The sequence below is a fragment of the Gymnoscopelus microlampas genome (assembly GCF_963454915.1).
Source record: "Gymnoscopelus microlampas genome assembly, chromosome: 16".
NCBI classification, from domain to species: domain Eukaryota; kingdom Metazoa; phylum Chordata; class Actinopteri; order Myctophiformes; family Myctophidae; genus Gymnoscopelus; species Gymnoscopelus microlampas.
The window spans coordinates 25,084,150-25,101,198 of NC_139953.1; the positions used below are offsets into that span (position 1 = coordinate 25,084,150).

Below are 17,049 nucleotides of genomic sequence, written 5' to 3' on the forward strand. Positions count from 1 at the left end.
TGAGGGGGGGGGGGGGAATCCATGCCTCTGTTTTTGATATCCCCTATCTGGTAATTCATTTTTTGCACCGGTGGGGATCTGTTTTATATCCCTGCTTCTGGTCAGACTGGATTAAAGGCATGCATTCCTTTTTGGAAGTCTGATATGTTTGATATTTATGTTTCATATAATCAAAATTTTGCAATCGTCAAAACGTTATTTTTTTTTACTTATTTGTTTCAAATTAAACAATTGCAAAAATGGCAGATCTGCAAGCTCACAACGTGTTACATTCACTATTTGTCATACGAGTAAGTATGAATGAATGAATGGTGAAGTTAATATCTCCCCTCTATTTTTGTTTACAAATCAAACCCTTCTAGTAGAGATACTAATCTTTCATTTATGTACTGATACCGTTCTTGACATGAACCGTTTTCTGTTTCTGATGTTTGTTTGTTTGTTTGTGAATCGCTATGCCTCCGGTGGTCATGATTGGTCACTTTGTGTGTCTGTTTCTTGCTAGGCCCGCCCACTCACCTGCACCAATCAGGCGGCGACCCACCTGGACCCCCCGCCTCTCTCTGGTACTGTCAGTCTTTCTGAATGATTAGCTGTCTTTTTTGTGTGGCATAACATTGTTGTGCCCTCCCCTCTACAAAACCTTTAAATTATTCACACTGACCTTCATGAACCAGACCAGAAGGCCAAGGACAGAGGGTCAAGTCCGGAGGGTAAACAAGAATTGCTGTGGTCAGGGCCTTAACCCCGTTTGCCCGCTCAGGGCGACTCTTTATTGTGTCTCAGAGTCATGGGTTTAGCGCCCGTGGGTGGTGGTGTGGGTGTTGCTGGAAAGTGTAAGGGTGTTGTATGCTTTGACTTCCGGTGTGACAATGAAGGCCATGATTTGTGCGTCTCGCTCCCCACTGGCTAGACAATGGCAAGGCTAAATGTGGCACAATGGCTCTTCAGTCACCCTGGGCAAGCGCTTAGAGGTCTCTCTGGAGAACCACAGCCCTTAGTGGTCGAGACGCCACAATGACCCCACATTATGGCTGGACAGTTACCATTCACCCTCTGGCTAGATGACTGCAGAGAGAATATACACAACAGCTAAAATTCAAAAGGGGGTTGTTTTTATTTCAGTTTACTGTGTAATTGTACACAGTCCATGTTGCCAGTGAAAAATGTATCCAAATGGCACTAAATCACACAGAAACACAAGTGATAACATTTGAATAAAATATAATTAATTGCTCATCTTGTGAGACTAATTATAATGTAACACACACAGTGTTTCTTGCCACACAATCAATACACTTGGTAGACATTGAAGGCAGCGAAATTATTTCACACAAAAATAGACAAAGCAAAAGATGGGTCATGTAATATTCATTATATAACTTATACATACATAACGTAAATATATGTGTCTTCAACTCTGTGTACGTCCCTTCATTCAGCCACGGCCCCAATCCTGTAACTTTGCGTCCCTACATTCCCAGTATGGAGAGCATTACCAGGACACACAGAGCTCTCAAGGTATGTCACACACACGCACAGAGAGAGAGACACACACACACACACACACACACACACACACACACACACACACACACACACACACACACACACACACACACACACACACACACACACACACACACACACACACACACACACACACACACACACACACACACACACACACACACACACACACACACACACACTAATACTATTTACAAATAATACTAATAATAAGTCCTTTGTATTACTATTCTTGTGAGGACATCAACATTTTAGAGTTATGATTTAATGAATGGCATTTGCGCCATTTTTAACCCAAAACCTAAAGGCGAAAATAGCCCTGAATATTTTCGGAATTGTAAGTATAACTTACATATATATGTCTCAAATCCTGCTGTACTTGTGGGGACATAACATTACACACACAAGTGTAGTAATACAAGTACCCCCCGCCCCAGCCCCCCTACACACACACACACACACACAAGTTTCAACCCTTCCCCCTCGCTGCTTTCAACCACAACTTGATTGAGCCAAGAGGTCGCTGTAGTAGCAGTTTGAGATAATTGAATAGACCTAATTTTGTATTTCCCATCAGGAAAGTGACTCACACAGCCTATTTGTGTTTTAACGATTTCCCAGCCATTCTGAGAGCATCAGACTGTGCCTCCAGTCTTTCATTCATTTTCGTTCACACACTCACTCTGCCTTATAATCCAGAGGGCCTCAGTCGTGACGGCTTGACACTAAAAAACAGCGAGGGAAAAAAACATTCTGGGTGTGCTACTCTGCGTGGGTGTGAGATCATTGTGGAGTGTGACATCAATCATCATACTTCGTTTGTGTGTCCCAAGCGTGTGCTAGCGTGTGTGGGTTTGAGATAATTTCACATGAGAGACTGCTATTCCTGTAATCTAATAGAGAGGGGGAAAAACATGCATACCACTGCGTTTTCCTGTTGCTGTGCACGGAACCCGACCGCATAGTTCCCATTTCTCTCTCCCTCCCTCCTCCTGCAGACAGCATCTTCCACGATGACCCGTACTACAAGTCGGAGACCAGCCTGGACCGCTGCCCGGTGGACTTCGGTTTCCGTAATGGTACCGTGCCCAACGGCAGCATGTACAGCAGTCCCAGCCTGAGCTCCCTCAACCATTCCCAGACCTTTGTCCAGCCCTCGCCCATCTCCTCCAACCTCAGCATCCCGGGCAGCGAGCTGATGCGCCCCGACTACATCCCCAGCCACCGCCACAGCGCCATCATTGCCCCGTCCTACCGGCCCACGCCCGAGTACGACGCCGTCATGAGGCAGAAGCGCCGTATGTTGCCCACCCACCACGACCTCCACAGCCAATCGCTGCGCAGTCTGAACATCAGCAACGCCTACGCTTACCGCCAGCCCGAGGCCCTGGTGTACAGTCAGCCCGAGATGAGGGAGAGGGGCCCTTATCATGGACTGGGGCCCAGCCCAGGACCCTACACACCGCAGGTATGGGTGGACCTGGCCTCAAGTACACTCACCGTATTGTGTGGTTTTCAAACGTTTTCACGTCAAGGGTCCTCAACATTTTTAATGTATTTTTGCCAGGGACCCCCATACAAGATTTGTTTTGTTAAAATCTTTCAAAAATATTCAAAAAAATGACAATTTCTTTCAAGATTTTGTGAAAATAGCAGATCGTGATGACGATGTGAGTTTGTAGATCAGCTATAACAGCTGGCTTATATAGGGTTAAAGTGGTTAAAACTGATTTGTATGCTATATTAACTAATTTAGCTGGGGACCCGGACCCCACTTTGAGAATCCCTGGTGTGGTACTGGGTGAATTACATATATATATATATCTGTCGGCCATTGTTGACTGTTTTTTTTTGCATTTGCATCAGTTTTGTTGTCATTCTGTTTGGCCCCGCAGATCAGCTACAGTAAGCCAGTGTCTCATGGCCCCCATCAGGGTGGTCCAGCCTGCAGCCAGGGCCCCTGCCAGTCAGCCTGTGGTAATGGAGGCGGAGGTGCCGGAGGTGTGGGAAGCTCTATCTCCCACACCGTCAGCACACCTGAGCTGGCCAACACCAAACAGCAGGGGGCCAACACGGGATGCTACGCCGCCACGGCCAACATGCTGAGGAACCACATGTCTCGGCCGCCCCCGCCTTACCCATCTGGCTCCTTCCGCCCGGCCACCAGCACGCCAGACCTGGCCAGCCACCGGCACCGTTGCATCGGGGGCAGCAGCCCCGAGCTGGTCACCCGCATGGTGCAGCTGTCGGTCAAGACTTTCCAGCCGGATAGTTCGGCTGTGGTGCACCAATCACTGCAGGAGGTCAGTGAGCCGCTGACATCGGCGGCTAAGCACCGCTCCACCCTGGGCAAGAGACACAGCATGGAGGTTATCATGCGAGGAGGAGGAGGAATGGAGGGCCTGGTGATGAAGGGGATGAACGCCCCCCTCCATCGGAGGAATACTCTGAGGGAGCAGGCGATGCCCCCCCAGCCCCAGGCCATTCCTCAACCTCCGCCCCAGCCTCCACCTCAGCAGCCCAAGGAGCTGCCCATGCAGATGCCTGTGCAGAAAGCCCCCGAGGCCCCCGTGCCGCCAGCTGGGCCGGTCGCTTACCAGCATCAGAAGACTCTCTCTAATGCCACCATGCTCATTCACAGCAGCGAGAGCGAGGAGGAGGAGGAGGAGGAGGAAGAGGAGAGGCCCGAGTTAGACGTTCAGATACCGGGCCTCAACGAGGACGTCAGCATCAGCGCTCAGCTCCAGGCCGCTCTGGCCAAGCTGCCCAACAAGCCTCCTCCGGAGTATCCTGGCCCCCCCAGGCCTTCTGGCAACGCCCCCCTCCGCACCCACAACCACAATCACAGTCACCACCACGCTAACCACACTCAAGGACCACAGAACAATCAGGGACCAATGGACCCGACTCAAGCCCAGGCCAGAATGCTCAAAGCCGGGCAGGGCCAAGGCAGCGGCGGAGGGGGACCTGTGAGTGGCTGTGGAGGTGGGGGTGGTGGGGGTGGTGGAACATTGACCCGAGGGGACCAGGCTGGGATGAACGGGGCCATTCTGGGACCGTCCATCTCAGAACCCGACCTCACCAGTGTGAAGGAGAGGGTGAGGAAAGAACCGGTGAAAGAGAGACCGGTTTCAGAGATGTTCTCCCTGGAAGACAGCATAGTGGAGAGGGAAATTGCTCAGAGGGTAAGACTAACTTATACTCGCATTCAAGTTTCTCAACTATGACAAACGTGACTCATGGCTTGATTCTTGATTTTGTTTTTAATCAATGTATGTATACACTTTGTGTAAGTTAATTATTATGTGCTTTTTGGGAAATACTGTATGAACTATGAATCTTATCAACTTCGGGATGCTTCACCTTCACCTTTTCTCCACCTTATCTCTATATATTGTTCCTCATAAATGCTCACTAGAAGATGGTACCATTTCTGTCCCAGAGGTGGGGTGTGGATGGTACAGTCCTATAGTGAGTGTTAGTGAGGACCCATATAGGATGCACATGTCAACATAAACATCATACTTATAGCCTTTTTTAGTTTACACTATAGTTGCAAATGTTAAAACTTTGCCTTTCACAGTAAACAAACAACCGAGCTGTTGTAACATTGAATGTTGCAGCTTGGTATTTTGTTTCACAACTCTTGATTAGCACTTTGTGCAGCTCGGTGCCCTGTTTGACACAGTACCAGTATGTGGGTCTGTAGTTGAAATGCATAAATCGCAGCACTTACTTACGATAACCCCCTTTAATTCAAGCTCACTGATTTTGTGTGTGTGTGTGTGTGTGTGCGTGTGCGTGTGTGTGTGTGTCACAGTGCATATGTGCATCAGTGTTTGAGATTGTGTGTGTGTTGGAGAGAGCATGCCATCATGGTTTCCGTGTATGAGTGAACAAAGTTAACATACTCCAGATTTCACTGTCTTTTCACTTAACTACACAGTAAAATCCTCAGTGTTAATGTGTCTCAGAGAATGTAAAAGAAATCTTTAAACGGACCATTTAGGTCACTTCTTTACACTCTCAGAGTTAAATGAACACCAAGGATTTTACTGTGTACAGACAGCTATAAACCTTCCATCCAAGGTCAGCCTCCACCCTAAACCAACTGGTTTAGTCTCAAACCCAGCAGGTGCCCATGATGACCCCCACCCCCTAAAAGAAAACCTGTTGTTTGGGCTGTCCCAGAAGGAGTGGAGCTGGATGGTGCGGGTGTAGGGGTTAAGGTGTTAAGGTTGGGACCCAGAGCTTTAGCACCAACAGAGATTAGGGAGAGGTAATCCTCAGAGGGGGGGGGTGGACCACGCAATGTGGGTCAGAGTTTGTCTGGCATACAAGAGAGAGACAGTAAGATAGACTGCATGGGAGAGACCAGGGCAACGTATAGTTACTTCTCTCAAACAGCGACATAAGTGTCAAAGAGTTACACTTGAGCAAGTGATGGACTGAAAGAAAGCAAACGCCAAAAAAGGGATGAGAGGAGAAAACGAAGTGAAGGAGAAGTGAGGGAGGCAGATAGGAGAGACAGGAGAGATGGATAGTAGCATGGAATGTTATACAGGTTGCAAGATTTGGTCCACGGTGCAACGGCACAGTTCACTGAGTTAATCAGTAAGCTTGGGCAACACAGACCACTATAACAAGTCTTTGGACAACACTCTAGTCTAAGGCAAACTTTTTCATGTCAAGGACCTCCAAAATGATATGTATTTGGCTGCGGACCCCCCTATCTCAAAAATATTTTGGGGACCCCCCCCCACCCCTGGGGGGGGGGCGAACGGTTTGAGAACCAATGGCTTAAGGGATTGATACCACAATTCCACAAATTCTGCCTCAAAGGAATCCAATCCAAACATGCGCGCACGTGCGAGCACGCAAGCAGGCACTCACTTAACACTCGTGCACACATGGATATATGCACGCACACACAAAATTCTCCCCACCCACAAACCCCAGCACACACCAATAATCGCATACAGACACACACCAGGCCAGGGGCGCAGGCGCACACCCCCGGGCAGCTCAGTAAGTTGTTGCTCTGCCTCTGGTACCTGTAACCATGACAGCGGATCTGTCCTCTCTCTTGAAGACGCTGGAGAGACAGAAGATGTCGGTGGACTCCATGAAGAGGCCGTTGATGATGGCTGCCCTCAACGGCCTGTATGTGGCCCGCATGCCTGTCCCTGAGAGTGCTGCGGAGGAAGGCGCCAAGGCCACCGACGAGCGGGTAAGTTTATGGGTCCACCCTGGTAGCTAGTGCAGCCTCCAGATGTATTTGACAATGGTCATTTCATGTATAGTATGTACCTTTTAACAGTTGACTTGTAGATGTAAAAGATTTTTTTTCTCTCCCACTGTGGCACGATATGGACAGATATGATTGAATAGTTTCCTTTTTAAAATACTTTATTTTATGTTAGAAACTAGTGGGGCAGAAGTCTCACTGGTTAACATTAACAATTAACAACATTAACAATGTTAACCAGGCTAATTGGCTGAAATGTCTGAACTGTACCACTGCCTTTATTTGACAAATAAGAAAAGCAAAGCTTGAGGATGATAACGAACACATTCCACCGGCAATGTACTGTCTGTCTGAGGCCTTTTCAGCCAAGCCTTTGTCCAGACTGTTGCTAGGCTAACAGGGGCAAGCCCTAAGTGGGCTGTGGAACGCGTGTCATGGTGGTGCTTATCACCTCTGGGCCCGATGGTATGTTAAGAATGTGACCCGAGAGAGAGAGAGAGAGAGAGAGAGCTAGGCAGAAAGAGAGAGAGAGACTCCCCTGTGCTGGATAACCCTCTCAGTCATGACTAGCCTAACAAACACATACCAGTGAGGTATGGTACCACTGCATCATTTCCTATTGTAGTCACATTGACACATTATACACGGGCAGAGTACTTGGGAGCTGGCATCAAAGCCCGAAGTCAGATGAGTGATGGCTGGCGTGATGGAATGTGATGCAGCGCTCTATTGTAAACAGATTTGTAGCATTTTCTCGGTGTGAAGCGTCTCTCAGGTATAGAGGAATGCAAATGAATAAGAGCTCCTCTAGGCATTGAATGCTAGACCTCTCAGCGATGTGTCACTTTGGAATTCAGAGTGGAGTAATGTTTCTCTGTTTTTCTCCTTCTCCCTCTTCCCTCTCTCTCCATTTCTCTCTCTCTCTCTCTCTCTCTCTCTCTCTCTCTCTCTCTCTCTCTCCCCCTCCCTCCCTCTCTCCCTCCCCCTCCACAGTGTAAGACGTTGGAGCTGAAGCTTGAGGAGGAGCGGGTCTTCACAGAGTACGAACAGGTGCCCAAGAAGAGGGCCGACGGCACGCTCACTACGGCAACGCTGGCCGACAACGGCGAGCGCAACCGTTTCCGCGACGTCGTCCCATACGAGGAGAACCGGGTGGAGCTTGTGCCAAACAAGGAGAACAACACGGGATACATCAACGCCTCACACATCAAGGTGGGCCTGGGGACAGAGGTCAACCGTTTCTGGATCAGGGCCTGAAAAATGTGTTCGCAGCCCACCCATCTGACCATTTAACACGGGAGCTGTGTCAAGTGGTCAGGTGGGTGGGCCGCGTGCATTTTCAGAGGGGGCGGTGGTGTCATAAACCCCTCAGCTACACCGAAAGGTGTAGCTAGAAGCAAGATAATTTTGTTTGGTTTTGGGCCTGGAATATTTGATGTCATGTGTTCATTAAAGGTGAATAAATATCCTCCAAAACAGATTGCAGTATTGTTAAGTCAGATCAAATTTGTATACTATTCTGCTTGTAACAATATGCAGTTTGCATACTGTAATTAGCTCCCTGGTGTTTTTTAAGTTGAGGCCATTTTTAAGAAGGGAAGGTCATAAGGAAAGGATGAAAGGCAGCCATTGAAGGCTGTTTGGGCCTTTAAGCTCACAGAGCTGGTGGAATTCCCTAGGAATGCAGTCCAAACTCCAAACCCTCTTAAGTCAACCTGAGCTGATCCCCCCACAAATCTGTTCATTCTCAGCTTTTAACTATTAAGCACTTTGTTTGTTTGTGGTTATCTGTGTGTGTGTGTGTGTGTGTGTGTGTGTGTGTGTGTGTGTGTGTGTGTGTGTGTGTGTGTGTGTGTGTGTGTGTGTGTGTGTGTGTGTGTGTGCGCGCGCGCGCATGCGTATGCATGTGCCCTTACTCATGTGTAAGTGTGTGTGTGTGTGTGTGTGTGATTGTGCAGCGTGTACTTGCACAGAGGCAATGCTGAATCATGACCTACCACCATGTTAATGACATTAACCATGGTGTCTCTATTTTGGGCATGTCATCAAAGACAGGGGGAATATTCAAAAGGTTTTTCGAAATGTTTCTAGTGTTTTCTCAACTTTTCAAAAATAGCAGATTTACAAACTCACAACATGTCACATCACAACGCTTTGTGAGCTTGTACATTGCCTATTTTTTGAATAGCCGAGGTATAAAATAGGGCTTAAGTGGTTAACCCTCTTAGCCCCCCCCCCGTCATCTGAGGTGACTGCTGCAGGACAAAAGAGCTTGTTTATTTCCTATCCACCTCCTAATACAGTGTTTACAGTCACGAGGTGACCCGCAAAATCAGCTGAAACATGCTCGTTACATAATGGCATTCCACCGTCTCATTATGGGCGAAGTGAGGTGCACACGCGGGCAGGGTTTCTTTCGTACTGCGTGTGGGCCTGCGGTTCTTGCTGAAGGAAAGCTGGAGAGTGGAGAGAGAAGGGCGTCATGATAAGGGAGGATAGTTGCTGCTATGAATGGAAAACATAGATATTAATACTGCCCTCTAGTGGTGGATACATGTATTGTCGTTTTGGCTGAATGTATATTTCTGATCATTTAAACGTGTGGGTGTTTGGTTTTATGGATGTAATGTTAGGTTTGTTTTTTAGGTTTGCTTACCAGTGAGCGATTATTTCCCTGTTTGCGTGTAGGCAGATTCTTGTTTGAACTGCAGACTGCAATGTAATTTGCTCCTATTTTATTCTAAAACACTTTGTAACACTGTGTGTGTGTGTGTGTGTGTGTGTGTGTGTGTGTGTGTGTGTGTGTGTGTGTGTGTGTGTGTGTGTGTGTGTGTGTGTGTGTGTGTGTGTGTGTGTGTGTGTGTGTGCGTGTGTGCGTGCGTTCCCAGGTGACAATCAGTGGTGAGGAGTGGCACTACATCGCCACCCAGGGCCCGCTGGCCAACACCTGCGCAGACTTCTGGCAGATGGTGTGGGAACAGGGGGTCAACGTCATCGCCATGGTTACAGCCGAGGAGGTACAGCTGAGCGTGCCACACACACACACACACACACACACACACACACACACACACACACACACACACACACACACACACACACACACACACACACACATGCACAAGCATGGACACAGACATGGCTATTTTTCACTGGACAACAGCTGTTGTATGTCTAGGCTGTGTGAATAATAGGATGACAGATATTGTGTGTGTGTGTGTTTGTGTGTGTGTTTCTGTTTGACTGTGAGTTTCTGTCCCATCGTGTGTGTGTGTGTGTGTGTGTGTGTGTGTGTGTGTGTGTGTGTGTGTGTGTGTGTGTGTGTGTGTGTGTGTGTGTGTGTGTGTGTGTGTGTGTGTGTGTGTGTGTGTGTGTGTGTGTGTGTGTGTGTGTGTCTCTCAATGTCTATTAAAATGTATTTTTGTATACACACTGTATGTGGCTGTAGGAAACAGTTCAGTCCATATCTTAACTTCATGTTTGTTCTCTCCTCCATCCATCCACCCATCCATCAATCCATCCATCCATCCTCATCCGTCAACCATGCAGGAGGGCGGCAGGTCAAAGAGCCACCGCTACTGGCCCAAGCTGGGCTCCAAGCACAACTCGGCCACTCATGGCAAGTTTAAGGTCACCTCCAAGTTCCGCACCGACTCGGGCTGCTACGCGACCACAGGGCTGAAGGTCAAACACCTCCTGTCGGGTCAGGAGAGGACCGTCTGGCACCTGCAGTACACCGACTGGCCCGAGCATGGCTGCCCCGAATACGTCCAGGGATTCCTCTGTGAGTAGGGTTGACCCCTGGCGTTCACCTCTTAGAGGCCACCTCCATTAGTTAATGTGGTACATTAGTTAGTCTGTTGGTCGGTGCTTTAGTGCAGTGCTTCTCAAACTGGGGTCCGGGGACCCCCAGGGTTACTTGAGGGGGTTCCAGAGGGTCCCCAGAAAAATGAGCGACAGTTTAAACACTTTAAAACACTATTTTATTTTTCAGCTATTTTTGAATAATGTTGACAAATCTTGACATGTCTCCTGTGGATATCCCTGGCACTACATCTTTTCAAAAGGGTGTCAGCAGCCAAAATCAATTTGATGGTCCTTGACTTGAAATGATTTGAGAACCACTGCTATAGTGATACGCACTAATGCAGAAAAACATTGTGTTTCGAGGTTGGCAAGAAGAAAAGCATGTTCTGCAACGGCAACCACTGCCAAAAACAGTTGTTGAGTAACAATAGTGCCTCTGTTAACTTAAAGTTCTGTTTTTTGTTGGGTTAATGTCTTTTTGAAGCTCACATGTGAACATTCTGGTAGTTTCCATGTAACCACTCGCTGGATCCAGGTTTGACACAGAACACAACTTGGACTGGGTGTGACATGCCGAATGCCAATCAGAGCCTCATTAAAGACATGCACTGGTCAATGAGGAAGTGACTGGCTCCTTTGTTTTTGCCGTGGTGCGTTTGGTGTTTGCCCCATCTTTTTGGATGTTATCAAATTCTAGGGGATGTAGGGATGATTATTATTACTATTGATTATTACATTAATGATTGTGATCACAGGAGCACTCCACATTAGCTATTCATAGATCCTGGCATACTGAATACTGAAAAAAAATAGAGATACTCTGAAGTGCCTGTAGGGACGTTTTTATGGGGAGAAAGGGGATTTCATCCTTAAAATATTTAAGGATTTCAACCACACATGGGGACATAGGGAACGGGTCTTTAAAGGGCATCATTGCAACTATCACAATCTATTCACTCGTCATGATGAGTAGAACAGGGTTTTTTTTACGTGTTCTTTCCATTAAGGCATATAGTGTGAGTGATGGAAAGCCGGGGAAATGACCAAAGTGACGTCACTTAGGGTAATCTTGCTCGCTCACTCGCATGCCACAATATACTCCACACGATGAGTAAACAGATTCTGATGTGTCAAATCAGCACAGCACATTCAGCCAATGGCCTCTTCATCGTTCAGAACTATAGCGTTCTCATCTACTGTCTCCCTTCTTCTCCTCTTCTTCTCCTCCGCTGCCTTAGCCTACCTAGAAGAGATCCAGTCGGTGAGAAGGCACACCAACTCCATGCTGGACACCTCCAAGAGCCTCAACCCTCCTGTGGTGGTCCACTGTAGTGCCGGGGTGGGCCGCACCGGAGTGGTGATCCTCACCGAGCTCATGATCAGCTGCCTGGAGCACAATGAGGTCAGTGGAGAGACCACCTCAGCTGATCTTTTTAGCGGTGCCAACCGCTCTACACTTGACTTTGTCCGTATGTCCGTCCGTATCAGCACGGGATGAGCACGGCAAAGATGCAACACATACACACACACGCACACACACATTGCCTATGCCATCTCTCCTCCCATTGCCCACACGTGCTGAAGTTATCAGGGACCCCCCGCGTATGCTCTGTCCCAGGGACCCCCCGCGTATGTTCTGTCCCTCCGCCCGTTTAGGGCACGGGATTTAAAACAGCTACAACTCCACTTTGAAGCCTGACACCAAGTCCAAATTTGGTATGTGGACTTACACCACCAATAGGGACGAGCATGAATTGATGAAGTTATCAAAGAGGGGTCCAGGGACCCCCAGCGCCCGTATGAGCACGGGATGAGCACGGGATTTTAAACAGCTATAACTCCAGTTTGCAGCATGCCACCAAGTCCACATTTGGTATGTGGACTTAGACCACCAATAGGGACCAGCATGAATTGCTGAAGCCCCGCCCCCTCTGTCTTCCCATTGGCTGGCCTTCAAACAGCCATAACTCAAGTTCGCAGCATGCTACGGAGTCCAAATTTTGTACATGGACTAAAACCAGCAATAGGGACGAACTGTAATTACTTAAGCCCCGCCCCCTCTGTCTGCCCATTGGCTGGGCTTTAAACAGCCATCATTCCAGTTTGCAGCATGCTAACAAGTACAAATTTGGTAAGTGGACTCAGACCACCAATAGGGACGAACTGACATGAGTTAAGCCCCGCCCCAAAGGCACCGCTTCCTTCACACAGGGTGTGATTTTTTTTTAACCCATAGAGACACACGGGCGGAAACGGAAGGCCTACAAATTCACGCCCACTTTTGAGACAGCGCTGCTACTCGGGGTCCGTTAGAAAGATGAACTGCAGCTCTCAATGCAATCTTTATGAGAGGCATTGTAAAATACCGTCATTTCATTGGTTAACTACTGAGGCTGTAGCGACTTTTTTGGTGTTCTAATAAAGTGTCCCATTTGTTTGATTTGTCCTTTTTAATGTCCCATATCTGTCATCTCGATATACTACCCACAATATACTATAATATACTCCATCAGTATGTCAAAACCGCTAGCATCGGAGATCTAGACTTTAAGTGGTCGCATGGTATATACGTCACGGACGCATCCCTTGAGGTTTTCAATACCCAGAAAACTGGTGAAAGTGGACGTTTTCAATATGTTTTGGTCATTATCTCTGGAACAGAAGGTCCAATCTGCTCAGTTCAAAGCTTGTTGGGTGCGTGACTTTGAGGACATTAAGCACGCAATGACACACTTTCGGGTTATTTTTTTTTTTTTAGGGGAGGCGAGATCTTAGTTGGGCAGGCGACCGCCTGTCCTGCCTCTACAGTGTGGGTACACCACTGGTCGGCGCTCGGAGCTCGTAAAGACAGTGATGTCACTGAAATGCGACAACTTGTCTGTCTGCCGTCTACCCTCTGCTGTGTTAACATTATGGGTAACTCGTTAAAGTGGCAAATTAAATGTGAAACAAATCAACTATTAAGAAAACAAGAAGATATGTTTACAAAGACACTCCATACATTTGGAAACATGTTTTTATTTAAATCAATATCGTCTCCAGTTAATGCAGGATGATTTTAAAAGTAGGCTAATTCTCATATCTTCTCATAGGGAATGCATTGAGAGCTGCAGTTCGTCGTTCTAACGGACCTCGAGTAGCGGCGCTATCTCAAAAGTGGGCGTGAATTTGTAGGCCTTCCGTTTCCGCCCGTGTGTCTCTATGAAGACCGGGAACGCATCTGTGTAGCCACTTTAAGCATTATCTTGTACTTTGGCTATTCAAAAATAGCAGATCTACAAGCTCATAGAGCTCTATGAGCTTGTAGATCTGCTATTTTTGAAAAATCTCGAACATTTGTGCAAATATTTGCATATATATTTTTAAAGGGGACATTTGTAACTCAAATCTTTGCTTCTGGGGGGGGTCCCTGGAACAACATATTTTGAGATGGGGGTCCGCGGCCAAATACATATAATTTTGGTGGTTCTTGACATGAAACAGTTTAAGAACCACTGATATAGCAACATCTGAAAAAAACACAACATGATTCTACAAAAAACATGATGTAGAATCAGAACCTCAGGCCATAATGGGTTAAAGTGTTAACAATTCTGTAGATAGTTTTAACTCCTTCTTCACTTCTCTTCTAAATGATATAACCCCCTCCCCCTTTTTTTTATTGTATTATTATCATGTATATTATTATTTTTATTGTTATGTATTTTGCGGATCAAGTCCCATCAACATTTCGCTGCTTGTACTTGTATAAGTGACAAATACAAATCTTGATTGTTTGTCTCCATCAGGGGGTGGAGGTTCCCACCATGTTGTCGGGGCTGAGGCAACAGAGGATGCTTATGGTGCAGACCATCTCCCAGTACAAGTTTGTCTACCAGGTCCTCATCCAGTTCCTCAAGAACTCCCGCCTCATCTGAACTGAAGGTGCCTCCCTGTCCCGTCACCACTGATCTGACAATTTCCCCTTGGATTTTAACTCCTTCTAAAAAAACACACACAATTCCTTATGTGTCCATTGTTGAAAGGCATTTGTAGCAAATATTGAATACAAATTCAATGGAAAAGAAAATTAGGTTGAGTGTAAGCCTGTACAGACATTAACATGACTTTATCCAGACTAGTGAACGCTTATGATCACATTCTTTCTCTTTATTTTTATGTTGGCATTAGCCTGTCAAGCCAGAGCATTCCTGACCAATGAGGAAACCGAATGATTGTTGAAACGGTACAAAATACGCTAACGGCTAGCAAATGCATTTTTTTTCTCAAATATCTTTTCCCCCCTTTTGAGATATTTGGATGGTAAGTTCTTGTTCCCTATCACTTCAAAATGAAGACAACCATATCAGCTGAACAACGATGTTAGGATGAACCACTGCTGCATAGAACATTTCTCAAGAATGATGAACTTTGGAATTAACATTTCACTATTGAAAGCCTTTATTAAAATGCCAATATGCTGCAGTGAACACTAGATGGCGGCAGTGTTATTAAAATGATTTTCTATTTCACTATGAAAGAGTTTGCCAAACAAAAAGTATATAATACCGTTCTTAAAAAAGAATCCATGATATTTAACTGATTAATACAGCAAATATTTGCCTCGACATTTAAATATAGAGTTTTGCTTTGAAAGGAAAAACACCTTTTTGTTTGTTATTTATTTGAGTCATTAACATTGTAATTTCTAAAGGAGTGCATCTTTTCTTTTATTACCAGAGCAAATGAGCTTTGAGTAACATTAAGTCTTGATTGCCCAATCAAGTATTTTTTTATAGCTAATACTCCCCCCACACAGTCTATTTGTGAGAAAAATAGAATTGAACAGATTCTAGCTTCTTAATACATTCCTGTTGCCCAGTGCAGTAAATACACTCTATTTTTATACAGGATCTCTGACCCTCCATGACAGTGATGTTAACATGGAAGGCATCACTGTAATTGTGCCTTACCGATCGATGAAACATAGCATGAAGCCTCCTTGCTGATGTCCTTAAAGTGGGATTAGTATTAATAAAGTTAAGACTCGACATGTTTTCGAAATGTTTTGCTAAACTAACTTCCAATGGGCAAATCCCATAATTGGCATTTTAACAGTGGGATTTTGGCTATGAAAGATTTTAAGTTAACATGTGATGTAGTAATACTTGCCTATGGGCACGGCCACACCGCACTTTTATTTTACCTCTGGGGTGGAATCTGCCAATGCTTTGTCAATGCAAATGCATGGAGTCATGGTCTTGCGGATTTTTTCCAATAAATAAGAAAATTAAAGTGCGGTGTGGTCGTGCCCTTACTGTCCAATGGCTGTATTTGGAAGAAGAATACTACTATAATACTAAGATTTTTTGGCATTTTCTTACCAATGACACAGTTTGTAGGCATTCATGTGATCCATGTCTCTGCACCTCAAAGTCAGCCATTTTCAATAATCCTCTGATTCAAACATACTAGATCATAGTATTATCATGCACCTAAATCTGTCTACAAAATGTCTGCATTCTGTAGACTTAAATTTTGTATGTATGTTTAATCTCTCTCTCTTTTTTTTTTTTTTTTTTTTTTACTTCTCTGAATTGTAATGCAAAGCCAGCCATGTCCAAAGTAACATACATGTACATAATGGGCATGCCAGAAAGAAATGTGTACGAATGTTTTATTTTTTTGACTTGGTACCCGTAAAATACCGCAAGATAATAAACTATGCATGCTTTTTTTTATATTCCTGTATATATATATATCTATTCTCAGATAAGTATAAGCTTTACCCTCTCTCGACATACTGTATTAAGTGTTCTGTTGCACTTCTGTTCTGTTTGTGACAGTATTTTCTCACATTCCACTGGTATTTTTTTAGCCCCTCCCACTTTTTGGCATAAATCATGAATACCGTTCAAAGTGTGTTGTGTACAGATGTTTTGTATATGCTTTTTCAGTGCAAGCCTTTTTTCTCTCTCCCCCAGACATGTATGAAGCTATCGTACTTGCTCATTATGCAATAAAGCCTTATTTTCTCTATAGGCGGCTAGGATTTTTATTTTCTTTGGGGGGGTCTTGTGTGATTGTGTGATTGTCTGATAAGGCTAAGTAATTACCTTTTATTAAAATGCCAATATGCTGCAGTGAACACTAGATGGCAGACCAAAACTATATCAGGTTTAATCAACCATAACTATAATACACACTTTATGTTTAATCAAGTACATTTGCTGTTATTGTCGTTTGGATCCTAGATTAAGATACTTGGTGGTTATAAAGTTTTCAACTACTTTCTCAAACAGTGTTGCATTATGACCACAGTTCCTCTTTGATTAGCTGAATTAAGTTGGAGAAAATACCACTATACTCATGGCATGCAGCATATCAAATCAATTATCAATTATGAGCCCAATACTATTCTAGTGACGCAGGCATAACAAATTAAGTAAACTGAATCCAACCACTTCCATTTTATGCATTTATTG

General features: G+C 45.5%; 1 protein-coding gene across 2 annotated transcripts in view; it reads left to right on the forward strand.

Moving 5' to 3' along the window:
• LOC311063798 (tyrosine-protein phosphatase non-receptor type 14-like) overlaps window positions 1–16,603 on the forward strand; it is a 48,808-nt gene extending 32,205 nt beyond the window's left edge. For both annotated transcript variants that reach the window (XM_084083399.1, XM_084083400.1), the window contains exons 11-20: window positions 506–566; window positions 1,443–1,521; window positions 2,529–2,998; window positions 3,426–4,715; window positions 6,623–6,760; window positions 7,772–7,990; window positions 9,667–9,795; window positions 10,328–10,562; window positions 11,824–11,987; window positions 14,374–16,603. In XM_084083399.1, coding sequence (XP_083939525.1) covers window positions 506–566; window positions 1,443–1,521; window positions 2,529–2,998; window positions 3,426–4,715; window positions 6,623–6,760; window positions 7,772–7,990; window positions 9,667–9,795; window positions 10,328–10,562; window positions 11,824–11,987; window positions 14,374–14,502 — 2,914 coding nt within the window. In that variant the 3' untranslated portion in view covers window positions 14,503–16,603. The remainder of the gene's footprint in view (window positions 1–505; window positions 567–1,442; window positions 1,522–2,528; window positions 2,999–3,425; window positions 4,716–6,622; window positions 6,761–7,771; window positions 7,991–9,666; window positions 9,796–10,327; window positions 10,563–11,823; window positions 11,988–14,373) is intronic.
• The last annotated feature ends 446 nt before the right edge of the window (window positions 16,604–17,049 follow it).